Source organism: Coturnix japonica, chromosome 2, assembly GCF_054131305.1.
Source record: "Coturnix japonica strain WE chromosome 2, WE-NBRP24, whole genome shotgun sequence".
NCBI classification, from domain to species: domain Eukaryota; kingdom Metazoa; phylum Chordata; class Aves; order Galliformes; family Phasianidae; genus Coturnix; species Coturnix japonica.
The window spans coordinates 124,173,406-124,187,215 of NC_140664.1; the positions used below are offsets into that span (position 1 = coordinate 124,173,406).

A 13,810-nucleotide genomic window follows, 5' to 3' on the forward strand; every position below is an offset into this window, starting at 1 on the left:
TTCAGTCATATCCACTTCTTTTAATGCAGCTGCCAACAGCAAGGTAAACCACAGAATGACTTGGTTGGAAGGGACCTTTTATCTTCATTCAAAGTATCATCCTCTAAACTGCCAGACAGAAGTAGAAAAAAAATCCCAACAATTTTCCTTCAAAGGAGTTAAAAAATCTTTTAACTGAGTTTCAAAGTAGATCTAGAGTTTCATCTGTCTGATAAGAGGCAGTTAAGCTTATGTGTGTAACTGTAATTAGGCATAATGATAGCGGAACAAGCAAGTTTAGAATCAGGCACATTAATTCTATCTTCCTAAGACACCCAGCTTTAACAGCATTTGATGCTCTTCCTTATTCAGGGAGAGTTGTTCCATCCTGAGTGTGCTGAAACTGCAGTGGAAGTTTCCCACAGCTCCACTACCAGCACAAGCATTTCCCACTGAGGAAGGCAGTGTTGTGTGCTGCTGTGACGCACTGTACAGGTGTTCTAGCAGCACCACTTCGCATTTCTGTACAGCCCAGGAGGTTCAGATCAAGAGACAAGGGAGCACAGCACATTCACATCCACAAAGCTTCATGTGGTATTAGGCCAAAAGATTGTGATGGAGAGTTACAACTTCTTGTCTTCTGAGTTGCTCAGCTACTACTAGAATGAAGCACAACAGCCATGTTGAAAGCTCCTTTGAACTTTCATCATTTCCTCTAAAATCTGGAAGTAAGCCACACGACTAAGAACTCATGGCACATCTTCATTTAAATCTTTTCAACACATTCTCCTATCATAAAAGGTATCGATCTGACTTCTACACAACATTCAGATTATACAGAGTCAGAAAACTCCCAGCAAGCACTCTTAAGTGAGCGCAAACAGCACACACAACTTAATCAAACATCTAACACTGACTTTAGGCATAAAATTGTAGAAAACATGTGCAAAGACTGGCTACACGCCTAACAGGCCTGTGCTAATGCAGGAAGAAAGATAAATGGAGTCTCAAGAAGAGTCCAAAGTAATGACGTATCCAATACTAATGTTTTCTTTTTAAAGGATCTACAAACCTCTCAATCAACAAGGAAAAAATACATGAAAACCATCTGCTAGCTCTTAAGGAAAGCATTTTTGTTAATGGTTAATATTCTGTCAGAAGAATGGAATACTGCATCTTGTTTCATAATCTCCTTCAATTATTTCGTCATTTTGCTCAATCTAGTAGCAGATAGCATAGATAAATATGGGGAAAAAGTCATTCCACAGATGTGTATTAGAAGACATCTGTGCTAAAGCAAGAAAGCTTTAATTCCCTTTAACAGCTCTCAGTACTTTTCGATGGTTTTATGGATTAGGTTTTCGCTTACATAACTTTGACAATCAAAATTCAGTATTTTTTAAATAGTTGTTATACTAAACTCAATATAATAAATATATATCAGTGCAAATATAAATCAGCTTGTGTGGAAAATGGTCTGCAGAGACCTGGACTCCAAAGAATGAAACCAGTCACAACCAAAAATGCCAGAAGACAGTCAGAACTGAAGTAGAACAGAACCTCACTGTCACCAAAACTCTCTTCTGCAGGTGATTCCACATCCTCACACATCTTACACCTTTTCCCTGATTGTTTTTTGTTACTACTTAAAATCCTTCCATAGGCTAAAGATCATTTGGAAGAAAAAAGAAAAGTGCTCAGACTGTACGACTCAAGATCTACAGAATTCTAACACTTTTTATATCACAGCCCACAGATGAATTTCTGCATCTCTGCCCCCATAAATCTTTTAATTCATAACCTTATTAGCTTGCTTACTTGCACATCCACCTCATTTTACTGCTATCCTTCACCTGAAACAGCCTTCATTTCTGCAAAGCCTCATCTGTTTCAGAAAGCTTTCTCCTTACCTGTTCAGTTGTCTTAAAATCAATTTTGTTCCCCATAGATTGCCATTACATCCCTATTCTCCTTTTACTGGATTCTATGTTTTATACTGTAAAGATGTTTCAAAAGGCACTGTAACTGCTAGGTGTCCACACAAATAACATCAGAGCATTAAGTGGAGTGATCACCAGACAGTTACATAACAGAGACTTCTCCAGGGGGCTGAGGAACATTCTAGAAAAATTAAATCACTGTAGACTTTTTAATACTACTCCAGGATTATAAACAAGAGTATTTTTTTCTCTATTGAAAACTGCTTCCAGCTTTTACCACACTAATATTATTTGAAATAAGAGCCCTCAACCCCATGATTCTCAAGAACAGAAGTCAGCTACCTGGCATGTTGCTCTCCATCTTCTTTAACATAGAAAAGCACAATGTATACTGTAACAGTTCAACTCACCAATAAATGGAATAGAAGCCAAGGAATCACCAGGCGGGGTGGAACCTGATGCTTTCCTTTCTTCTATTCGCTTTATGTGGACTTCCCTCCGAGCATCATTAGGTAACCAACAGGTGGTGTCCGAGGCTGACTCTTGGTCATTGACCGCAAGGATGTAGGACTGATGCCTCAAAGGCTGGGGAGTTTGGTGGCCAGAAGGCGATTTGTCCCGCATGACAACTGCATTTTTGTCATTCCCTTGAACATCTGTCTGCAGAATTTCAGGCTCGTGGGCATTTTCTCTTTCAAAATCATGACTCTTTTTTCTGATGGAAACACCTGTGTTATCAGAGGTAGCTGAACTCTCACTTGTTTGTTGAACAAGTTTAGTAGAAGTTGGAGACAAAGAGGAGGGTTGTACGGTTTTGCCCGTTTCTGTTCTGTGATCCAGGGCACCTTCTCCTCGGATCCTTGACTGTTGGTTTAGCAGGCCGCTCTGATGCAAGTGATTAACAGTTCTTTGGTCTTTGCTGGCAACAGCATCCAAGCTCTGGTTAAGGGGAAACGATGGTTTTGCTGCATAGGAGGAGTTCTTCAATGAGCTACTTTTAGAACTTCTGGCTGCTGTGAGAGATGACCTTTCTTGTGAAACAGCCGTAGGTTTTGAAATTCCCCCAGGAGTTTGCAGCTCTCGAGAAGGCTGCAACATTCTTATATCTGGTGGAACTTTCTGAAAATGAGAACCAGGCAGAGAAGCTCTACTACCTACTCTCCTGCTTTCTGAAATATAACCACTTGGAGCCATAGGAAAATTCTGACCTCTAAGGGACATATGAAACGCATGCTGTCTAGGTCTCTCATAAATACCTCGCCGATCATCTTGTTCAGAAAACCCTGTCCACTTGTAAGTCTTTCTCCTGTCTCCATTTGTGTCTGCTATCAGATTCTCAGAATGAAAATTTTCTACCATTTCACCCTGTTTGCTGAGATAATCCCATGACCGTGCTCTGTGATTCCTAGCACTGATTGAAGGCGACGTTAATGTATCTTGTGAAGCACTTCGTGGCCACTCTTTCATCAGCACAGGATCTTCAAGTCGCTCCTGGGATACACTTCGCTGCCGGATCTGTGCAGACTGTGGAACCCTGTCATGAGAGGTGCTCCTGCGTCGTACCTGTGAAGCAGTGCGACTTGGCACCACTTGATTATAATCAGTTGTATTCTGAGAAGCTGCTCTTAAACTATCTAATCTTTCCTGTATCGTTCGGGAGCCATACATGTGCATGCGTCTGTTATCAACATATTCTTTGTAGGTTTTATAGTTCTTCCAGTCTATGTGCTGGTGTGAGGATGGAGAGCTGTAATGATTTGTAGAGACAGAGGGAGAGTCTGTGGCTTGAACAGAAGGCCTAGTGCTTGGGATTCCTTCTGGACATACTACATAATTTGAAGCCTTAATCACTGTTCCATTTGGATCACCTGGCCTTGTTAATGGTGTCTGTGGAAGTACAATGGCAGTGGACACTGAAGAAGATGGTGATGTGGTTCGTGCTTTTAGAGTGGTTTGATCTTTTAAGCCATATCTAATTTCCTCTGTCCTGTGTGACGGACCAGCATGATTATTTCTGCAAGATGGCAAATCTACAGCCTTCTCAGAAGGCACAATAACAGTCCTTACAGTTTCATTGCAAACACACACAGCTGTATTTGATTTTGCAATGTCTGTTGGTGACGGAGGCACTTGTATTTCCATTCTGTAAGCCCTCTCTGGCTGTGTCAATGCCCGTACTGGTCTGCTGACTTGCTGTTTCCCCAGTGAGAAATCAGAAGATAGCTTATCACCAGCTTGTGCCACAACAGAAGTGGTAGATGTCAGGCGTGGATAACATATTGGTGGTGGTTCAGGTATGTTGTGGGCATTACCGCTGTAAGCTTCATTGCCTTTCAGGTAGGCATCTTGGGAATACGCCTGTGGACAGAAGATTCAATGAGTATTAAGTAGTAAAGGAGACATAGAAGACCACAAATATGGCATTTGCACAAACTTCAAGAGATGGAACACAAGTTTGAAATCCACAGTACATGTAATTGTAGACAAAACATCAGTTTAAAAAGATTAAGAATAGCATTCCATCCCCTTAGTGAACACAAAACAGGGTAAACAAAATAATTAAAGACATCCCCTCCCCCAGCAATTCAATAGCTGAACTGGTGACCAATGCTAGGAGATATCAAAGGCAGAGATTACTGAGTCAGGTCTGCCAGCAATCCATAAGCAGAAAACATATCATTTTTCTCAACCTTTATTTTTTGCTTTCAATCACGAATCTACTACCATCCTTACCATTTGAGCTCCATATTGCTGGGGACCAGAATTTTACAGCAACTGACAGGTTAAAATGCTGCACAATAAATTCAGCTAGCGCTAGAAAATTCTCTAGTCGTATCATGTATAAAAGAAGTCAATACACTTAGTACATGTGAAAATATGCACACACACACACACACACACACACACACACACACTCATCTCTCTAAGATGTCTTCTTCATAAAAGCTACAGTACCTCAACATAAAATGAATAAATTGAAGCAGTAACAATCTTTGTTGAGAGCCAAAACCCTAAAAGTAACCTTATATTTTATGGGAGACAGCCAGTACATGGTACAGAAATTTTACTGCAAAAATATAAATAATATGCATCATTTAAAACTTGGAGACACAAACATTAGGAAAACCACACAGTATTAGAACAAACTAAAATTTCAAATGTATTTCCTTAGTGCATTTATTTTCATCTCTATGTTTTAGAGCCTGACTCCTGAAAAAAAAAAATGGTTATACTGAATGTAACATGTTTCAGTAGCCTTGCTTTTGAAAAGCAACATTTACCATTTTGAAATTAAAAACACATACAAAAAAAAAAGTTAATGAGAAGCATACAGCATTTCTAATTGACAGCCCATTACTTAAAAACTTCAGCATGACTCTGTTCAGTTTAAACATAATGAAATAAAGAGCCAACAGCAGAGCCTGCCAATGCAGTTGAAGATTAAAATGATTTCTCAGGGCTTTCACACATTTAGGTGTGGTATCATATCACAGCATTTGCTTTCCAAATCATAACATGCTCAAATCCAGAATATCAATGTGTCCTGTTTTAATACTACAGATTACAGAAGTCTAAGGGCAGCCATACAATTAATACAGAGCAAAGTACAGAGACGGGTGAGGCATTTAAAACAGTGGTGCAATAAATGTTACACTAAGCATTAGTGAAATATTAAAGCACGCTGAAAGAAAATCAACCAAGTAACAGGCACAAACCACAAATTAAGATATTAGCATTATCAAGAGAATTCAGCTCTATCTATCTCATTTCCAACAAACTTGCCATTTCCTATTCTTGCTTCTCACAAATCACTGAACAAAAACATGCCTTACAGAAAATCAGAAATGGCTACTGTATGCTTCTTACCAGAGCTCTGACATCCTTTGTAAACTGCAGCTGGCAGAAAACAGGAAAACATAGTAAAAGCTGCTTACAGATGTAAAGACAGAATTATGTTTTCATACTGATGTTGGATACAGCAAGCGAAAAATACAAGTACACCGATTTCACTGGAAGGTACCAACAGAGGTAAAGGGCAGTAGAGCATAAAAAATAACTTCCTTCTGAGCGTGTCCATCTCAGGATTTTATCCGCTGCTTGCATTTATCTCCTACCCTTACAGAAAACAAAATACATTTGTGCCATTTTGCCTCGGTGCTTCCCTACAGCTGCCTGCAGAGAGCTCTGCTTCTAATAATCAAGACTTCCCTTCCACTACAGCAACATCACTGTCTCTCATTTCCCCTGGGCTTCTCCCATCCCTGCTTCCTGGTGACGAAACAACAGCTTTATTATGCATTTAAAACAGCACGCCCCTTCCTCACATACATCTCAACACAACCACAAGCTGTCAGCTGACTGCAGCTGCTTTCATGCCGTATGTCTGAAATTGGAGGAATGATGCTGCAGAAACACTCCGCTCATGTGATTTATTTTTCCTCCCCTCGTAGTAAAAAAAAAAATAAAATGAAATCAAGCCAGATTACTTCTGCACGTGACACATTTAATGGATGGAAGGAAGATGCAGACATAAATATTTCTAAATCTTTGAATAAAATGATTATTTAAGATTGTGACAGGCTGTAAGAAAAAAAAGATGGAGAAGATGCCAAAGAAAAAGCAAACAGATGGTAAGGAGGTCACTGGCACCCGAGATAAACAAAAACAACCTCCATTCAAATCAGAAAATAATGACTACGTTACAGAGCTGATACAAGTTTAAAACGTGGGATAGGCATATTATGTCAAGACAAAATACACCGACTTTATGCTTTTGTAAAACACACCCACGACAGACAATGCTTCATTGACTCTGACAGCAGAAAGGCTGAATTCCAAAGCTGCTGTGATCTGATCATAACTGAATACTACAATGAGTACAAAAATCAGTTCCTAGGTCCTTACAAAATCAATCACAGATATTAAAACTTCTTCAGAAACAAACACTGATATAGGGACCAAAACAAGGCCAACGAGATTTTCACTGCCCAGCCCCCTCCCAATAAAGAGCAGGTTCTCATGACTGCAGATATATTTGAAAGACACTATTATTATGAGCAAAATATTCTGAAAAAGGAGAAGTATTCTCCTCCTTTTAATTTCATTCCACTCATTTCCAAAGAAATCATTAAAACAAACATAAACCTCCTTCCAAGAAAGATAAATTATATTAAGTGCTGTGATATCGCTGTAAAAGGAATATTGAAGCTCTGTTTCATAATCCTGATTACGGTCCAGCAGAGACCTAGCACAGCTTCCACAAAAGTGTCAGAACACGTATTCCACACGTATCAGAACTGATGTCTGTTCTAACAGTGCCACACTGAACGATGCATTATCAACCTTACAAAACATAGTAACTGCTTCAACCAAAAGGTGATAGTTTTTTACTTATTAACTGAGTAAAAATGCGAAGCACACTAATATACTTCTTTGTAGTCATACAATACTTAGTTAGCATATTTTGCTTCAATATGTAAAGCATAGTTTACATATTACTGTCTCATCTTAGTTTTTCTAGTGATATGTGAAAATATGAATTTAATCTGTGATTTCAACAGAAAAAATTAGCAATAAGCCCTTAGAACATAAACCAAATCTAAGCCTTTAAAAAGACTTTTAAAAACAAATCAAAAGTAAAAGCTAAACAGTCTTCCAACTTCAAACGAAATATAAAATCCAGGTGAGAACCTGCCAATTCAGACACCTGCCATGTTCCTTAATTCCTATGGGAGCTGAGTACTCAGCTGTTCATTGGAAGTTCCACCATGATGGTGACATACTTATACCTTATGATAGGAGAAATAAATTGTTTTAAGCAAATAAGGCATTCTACACAACACTTCATTAACGCCCCAAAATTCACATGGATTTGCTGGTATTCATTATTTTCCAATTGAGTCTATGGACACATTTATAAACATTAGTAGTTACACTAAAAATAACTTTCCAAGTGGACAGCTTTAAATCACATGACAGATCCCGTTCAAGATACAAGTTTTGAAGAGTGGTATCTTAAAATGCGCCTGACACCTTAAAATTCAGTGACTTTGTATGCTGTGTTCTTCTTTATTTAAACAAGGAGTAATCAGCAAACAAGTAAATTCCAACGTGAACGTATCTTAAAAGCATGGCCCCAAAGCCCACAGACCCCCAGCACAGAGTCTGCTGACAGCAGTCAGTACTAAGGCTGACCCAGAAACAGGCTTGACAATTTCAAATCTCCCTACAGAACCTTCGCATCATACACAAAGCTTCTGAATGACTAAAAAGTGTCATCATTTGAACACTTCTTTTTCTGTTTTTCAAGTATTAAATCTGTTAACAGCAACAATTGATTAAATACATTATGAAAATGAACTATTATGGTTCACCAAAACGTGGTGTCTACCTGAAATCTGAGGTACTGACACATACAAGATTCCTCATTTCTCTCAAAAAAAAGTTTAAAAACGCTCTACAAATTTTACATAGGCAGATCTAACTTGAAACACCGATTATAACCTTCTCCTCCTCCTTTTGGGCTCAAAATGGGTTACATACAAGTTTCCCTTCAATAAAACCACAAATGGAAAGAGATGAAAGATTGCTGTTCAAAACATGTTTGATAACCACAGACTGACATTACTGTGGACCTTCTGGCAACACACAGTTATCACTGCCTATTCTTAAGCTCTCAATTCAGGCACCATTGTCCTGTATGTACTTTTTTTTTCCTTAAAAGTAAAGGCTACCAGCAGATCTACCTGAGCCCTTCTCCTGCCATCTCTTTTTGGAAAGCTAAATGATAAACTGTATTATTTTCAACTTTCCACATAGACTCCTGATTGATAAAAAAACCTTCTCTCCGCTTTGTTTTCACTCCTGACTGTTTAAAAGGCACATTAATAACATCTTCAAATTTTCATGGTATAGAACAGCATGACAACTTACATAATTTTCCAGCATCTCAACTGACATTGTTTAGCATGCATACAAAAAGCACATTTTGTAGCTTTATTACAAAAAATGGAACTGTCCAAAAAGCCATGCTTTTAAACAAAAAAATAACATTACATAACTGAGCTTCAGTCCTAATTGATTTTATTCTTTCAGAAGAAATTAGGAACTTTGCTCTGCAATCTACAAAACTGAGCAATCCACCACTTACTATGGCCTTTGACCATCATTTTCTGTTTTTGCCTCCTCATTACATTTTGACAAGGCAGATCTGCTTCCAACAATACCCCTACAATCCTGTTTTCCCTCCCTTTTTACCATACCTGCTGTTTTTGTATTTCCATCTAATTTGTGCACTCCTGTATTTCCAACCAACCCTTGTTTTGCCTACAAAAACCACTTGTTCCTACTTCTTGCTTCTCTTTCAGCATCCTCATCCACCTGAGTTACCCACATACACTTACCTTACCTTAAAAATTCATATAAACAAACAGAATTTACAATTCGTAAAAACAAACAGGATGACCCAATGTGAACCTTGAATATTGTGGCTAAAACTCTAGTGCTCTTATTTCTCATTCCTTCAGCTTTTTTTTCATTCCAAAGTAGCCTGAAACACTATAGGCACAGCTCTAGTAGTTTGTGTTCTTCACTCAGGTTGCAAAAATGTATCTGATTAACTTAGCTGTAAAATAAGACATCTGTGCTGAAATTCTGAAACTTTCCCAGCCAAAAAGTGAAGCCATGAGAGAAATTTTTAATATATAAATACATTTGTTTGTTTAATCTACCACTCAACACTGAGCTACTACCAACACTCTCCAATACAGCCATTGCTTTGTCTAGCTGTGTCTCAAAAGCTTTCACAGATGGAGATACCATCTGCAATGATTCCCGTGCTATAGTACCCTTTCAGTACAAAAAAAAAAAAAAAAAAGAAAAGAAAAAAAGTGCTACTATTTTACCCTTTCTGATGTCTAATTTGAACCTCCTAAGCTATTACAGAGAAAACCGTATCTCTGTGATCTTGGTAACTACCCTGAATAACTGTGGGTTGCTGTTAGATCACCTTTTAGCCACCTTTTTACAATGCTAAATCCCAGCTCCTGATCCTCTCTTCATGGGCTGCACGTTGCAGGCGCCTGACTACCTCAGTAGCTCTTTCCTGCACTTTTCCAGCTCTTTCTCATTCTCCTCAAACTAGTCACAGAATTCCAGGAATAGCCTCTTCAGCATTTCAGCTGGTGGAAGGCAACAACTTCCTTCATCTGAAATCTGCTGGATGTGATGCTCCTAATGCAGCCCAAAGTGTCATTTGCTCTACTCACTTGCACACTGCTGACTAACTGACCCTGCTGTCCACTGTAATCTCTGGCTCATTTTCTCTTACTCAGCCAGTTGCTTCCCAATCTGCATTAACACACGAGGCTATTATGCATGTCAAGCAAAGTTTATATTTTCTTTACTTAATGACATGAGGCATCTGTTGGTCTAATACTCAAGAAAACTGAAGTCCATCTGCACTAAAACTTTGTCATCTGTCCTTTCACCTACTCATCTGCGTCATTTGCTTCAGAATTTAAGTAGTCAATATCCCCAAGATGCCATTTCCAAGATCAGGTCAACAAATGCATGAACATGACTTTGACAGTGACTTCACTAATGACACAATTTCACATGTTATTCCCCTCTAAGTAAGGAGTGCACGTATGTCACAGCAGGCAATGAAACATGGACTGGAACACTCCTCGGCTTCCACTAATGAATGGATTTGTAGCACTGTTCTCAGGAAATTCAATAGAATTCATAGACAATGTTTCCAAGGACTAAACTAGAGGTTTATCTTTATCTAACATTTATAAGAGCAAGCAACTGTACTCATGTTCCTAACCAGTCATTACCACACCAAGTAGACTGTGAAATAATACAAACACACACAGCCAGCATCGTTCTCGAAAATAATGGAACTATTTTCTCCTAATTGTGCAGATAAACCTTCCTTTAGCTCCTACATTATCTGTTAGTGCAGAAAACCTGCATTTATGTCAACAGTTTGCATAATACCATATGAAGATTTTAGTGAAATTTGACACATGTCAAAAAATCCCTAGCAACAAAACATTAAAAAAGTATGATAATAACGTTGCCATTAAATTTCTGCTGCGTGTTTTGAGTCCTGTACTAATAAGGACACTGTACTTTGCAGTTTAACATTCATCTTGAACTTTTCAGCTTTGAGCCAAGTTATTTACCAAATCTTATCATTAGAACAGCTAGATCCTAACATCTGAAGGCAGAAGATAATCAATTGCCACGCTTATAAGAACCACTTGCATTTTCTATTTGACTGAAGTTACAGAGGCGGGCCAAGTCTCAAAAGGATGCTAGCTGTTATTTTAAGTGTTACTATATTTCTCCCTGTGATGTTCTACAAGGGAGAGAAACCGCAGGACAGATGAATGACTTCTGTTGTATAATGCCATTCATTTATATTATTTGCATTTCCAGGTGCTGCAACTCTGCAATCAAAGGCTGACATCTAACAAACTGCAGCTACCTGTAGCCTTTTGTTTCTGATAGGTCTGAGTACACTCAATGGTCAGTCTTGCAGAATACAAAAAATATCTTGTCTCTTCATAGCTTCCCACTAGCAGATGATACGTGGAACAAACAGTCTACCAGACAGGTCTGTTTTTATCCAAAAAAATGCATCACAGCAAAAAGGAGGAGAAATTCCTTTATGTCGCATCACAATCATCTATCAACCCAACAAGAGCAGACCAACAGCAATCAGAAGGAACTCATACAAGCCTTATGACCAGGTGACGCACTTGGGGGATGAAGGGAAGGCTGTTGATGCAGCAAACCTAGACCTGAGCAAATGTCCTTTGACATTGTCTCCCACTATTTTCATATTCCTACATAGCAACAGTATGTAAAAGCTCTCCCCACTCCCCAGTTTATTCACACTACCAAAACTCATTCCACAGCCCCAATGTTTCCTGTAATAATTACTTAATTTCTTAATGAAATATCCTCAAAATATTATGTCCATTCAAATAGAGTTAGCCTGTTGGCCTATTCATCCTTTAATGCTGGAAAATACAGCTAATAAAATCCACAGCTCCTTCTTAGCAGTTATTTAAAATCAAGTCTTACCACTACTGTGTAGACTAGAAAACAATTTTCTGACTGCTAACCAGGAAATCTACGTCATTTACTGTCATCACCCTTTCTCTATTTCCAATTATAAAATAAACTCAATGCCAATATATTGGGTGTTCCTCCAATTATTCAGAATACACACTTACATACAGTAACCCATTTCCAGCTCTTTTGAACTTCAGAGACACTACATGGGAGCTGAATCACCTGGCCTATATGCAGGATGTCACTTTAAATTTGAAACACAGGTTCACCAGTGTAAAAAAATATTCGCACCAGTTACAATTTTAAAAACTGGCAATCACCTTCAGGGTATTCATCACACTGTTTGTTTGTTTTTAAACATGAATCTACTAAGAATTAGTGAGTTATAAAAACGAATTTAAACTCCATATGATAATGTATTAATTCAAATTCAGTAATGATTCTCAGTTTCCTTACAATTAGAAATGCTAGTTACAGGAACTGACCCAATTCATAAATTCTCACATAAGGAACTGAAGACAAATAAAAAAAAATACATTGAAGACAAATAAAAATACAAACATTTTAAGATTATCTTCTCTTTTAAACAAGATAGTAGAAATATCATTTGAAACAGGCATTTCCTCATAGATCTGGATTCCTGAGAAATTTCAGAGGTGGCAAAGAAATAGGAAAACCTCTAAGTGACTGTAAAAAATGTGTTAACATTTAAATTACTTGCTAGTATCAGAGTTCAAAGACCTCAAAATCAAAAGCAAAACTTTATTTTCCTTTAGCCAGCATATATCTGAAAGTAATCCTCGTAAACATACCAATTGAAGGATGTCTTCATCTTTTGGCATAACGCTAAGTTCCAACATGCTGTCACTGAAACAAGAAAAAAACAAAAACATCACACATCAACTTTTGGAAAATCTTTTCAATTCTTATTACAAAGATGATCCATTAACATATCTCAGAGTCCCAGCAAATAAAAGAACAGAAATCTGCCTGAAGAGTACATCTGCATTCTCTCTAAAACCAGTACGTTACGCTGATACACTTCATGAGTTTTGTTTCATTACTCATAGTCCTGATATGCATTAGCTGATTGGAGCTTCTCAGACAAAATAAGGTAACACATCTTCGAGAACAAGTAAAACTTGCCTTTTGCTGGGGAAATATCTTAATGAAATTACATCAAATGTCAAGCAATAGTAAGACAAGCACCGACTTGTACCATTCTGTTCACACCACACCCAAAGAGAATCAACCTAAACATACTTAGTCAAATGACATCTGAAAAACAGGTGAAGAGCATACGGTTTTGTAAGTGCCGTGATTGTTGGTATGAATTGCTGAAACCAAAAGCAGCACCTTAGATGAAGAGAGAAATAAAGATCCTAGCACATGTACCATTCAATATACATAACTACAGGCAAAATCAGGGCCCTGAACATCAAATTAATTAATGGTTATCCAGAGTCAAATACTGCAAAGCAGCAAAATTTACACATAGCACATATCAGAGCAAAGTCTTTTCATGAGCAAGAAAAAAGAATACACTCACAACACTGGATAAAGAACAGCTGAACTCATTTTTATGTCATCTGAGTTAATTAACACTTTGTTCACATTGACTAAATGTGAACTAGAACAGGTCCAGAGAAGGGCTATGTAATGGACCAATTGGTACAGATTGTTTTAACTAGACTCAACAAACAGAAAGCAAAGAGATTGTATGTGATATCTAGTAACCTCACATTCAGAAATCCCACAAATAAAGGATACTAAAAAAAAAATAAAATGGAAAGAAAGAAAAC

At 37.9% G+C, this 13,810-nt stretch overlaps 1 protein-coding gene across 6 annotated transcripts in view; it reads right to left on the bottom strand.

Moving 5' to 3' along the window:
• Nucleotides 1–13,810, bottom strand: part of ARHGAP21 (Rho GTPase activating protein 21) — a 74,001-nt gene that overhangs the window by 22,922 nt on the left and 37,269 nt on the right. For 4 of the 6 annotated variants that reach the window (XR_014943109.1, XR_014943110.1, XM_015853294.3 and 1 more), the window contains exons 6-7: nt 12,821–12,875; nt 2,330–4,277 (exon numbers count right to left, since the gene is read on the bottom strand). Coding sequence is in view for 3 of the 6 variants with exons in the window: in XM_015853294.3 (XP_015708780.2) it covers nt 2,330–4,277; nt 12,821–12,875 (2,003 nt within the window). In the remaining 3 variants the exon portion in view is untranslated. Of the gene's footprint in view, nt 1–2,329; nt 4,278–5,786; nt 6,265–12,820; nt 12,876–13,810 lie in introns of those variants that run through there. The other 2 variants (XM_015853295.3, XR_014943111.1) reach the window with 2 other exon arrangements.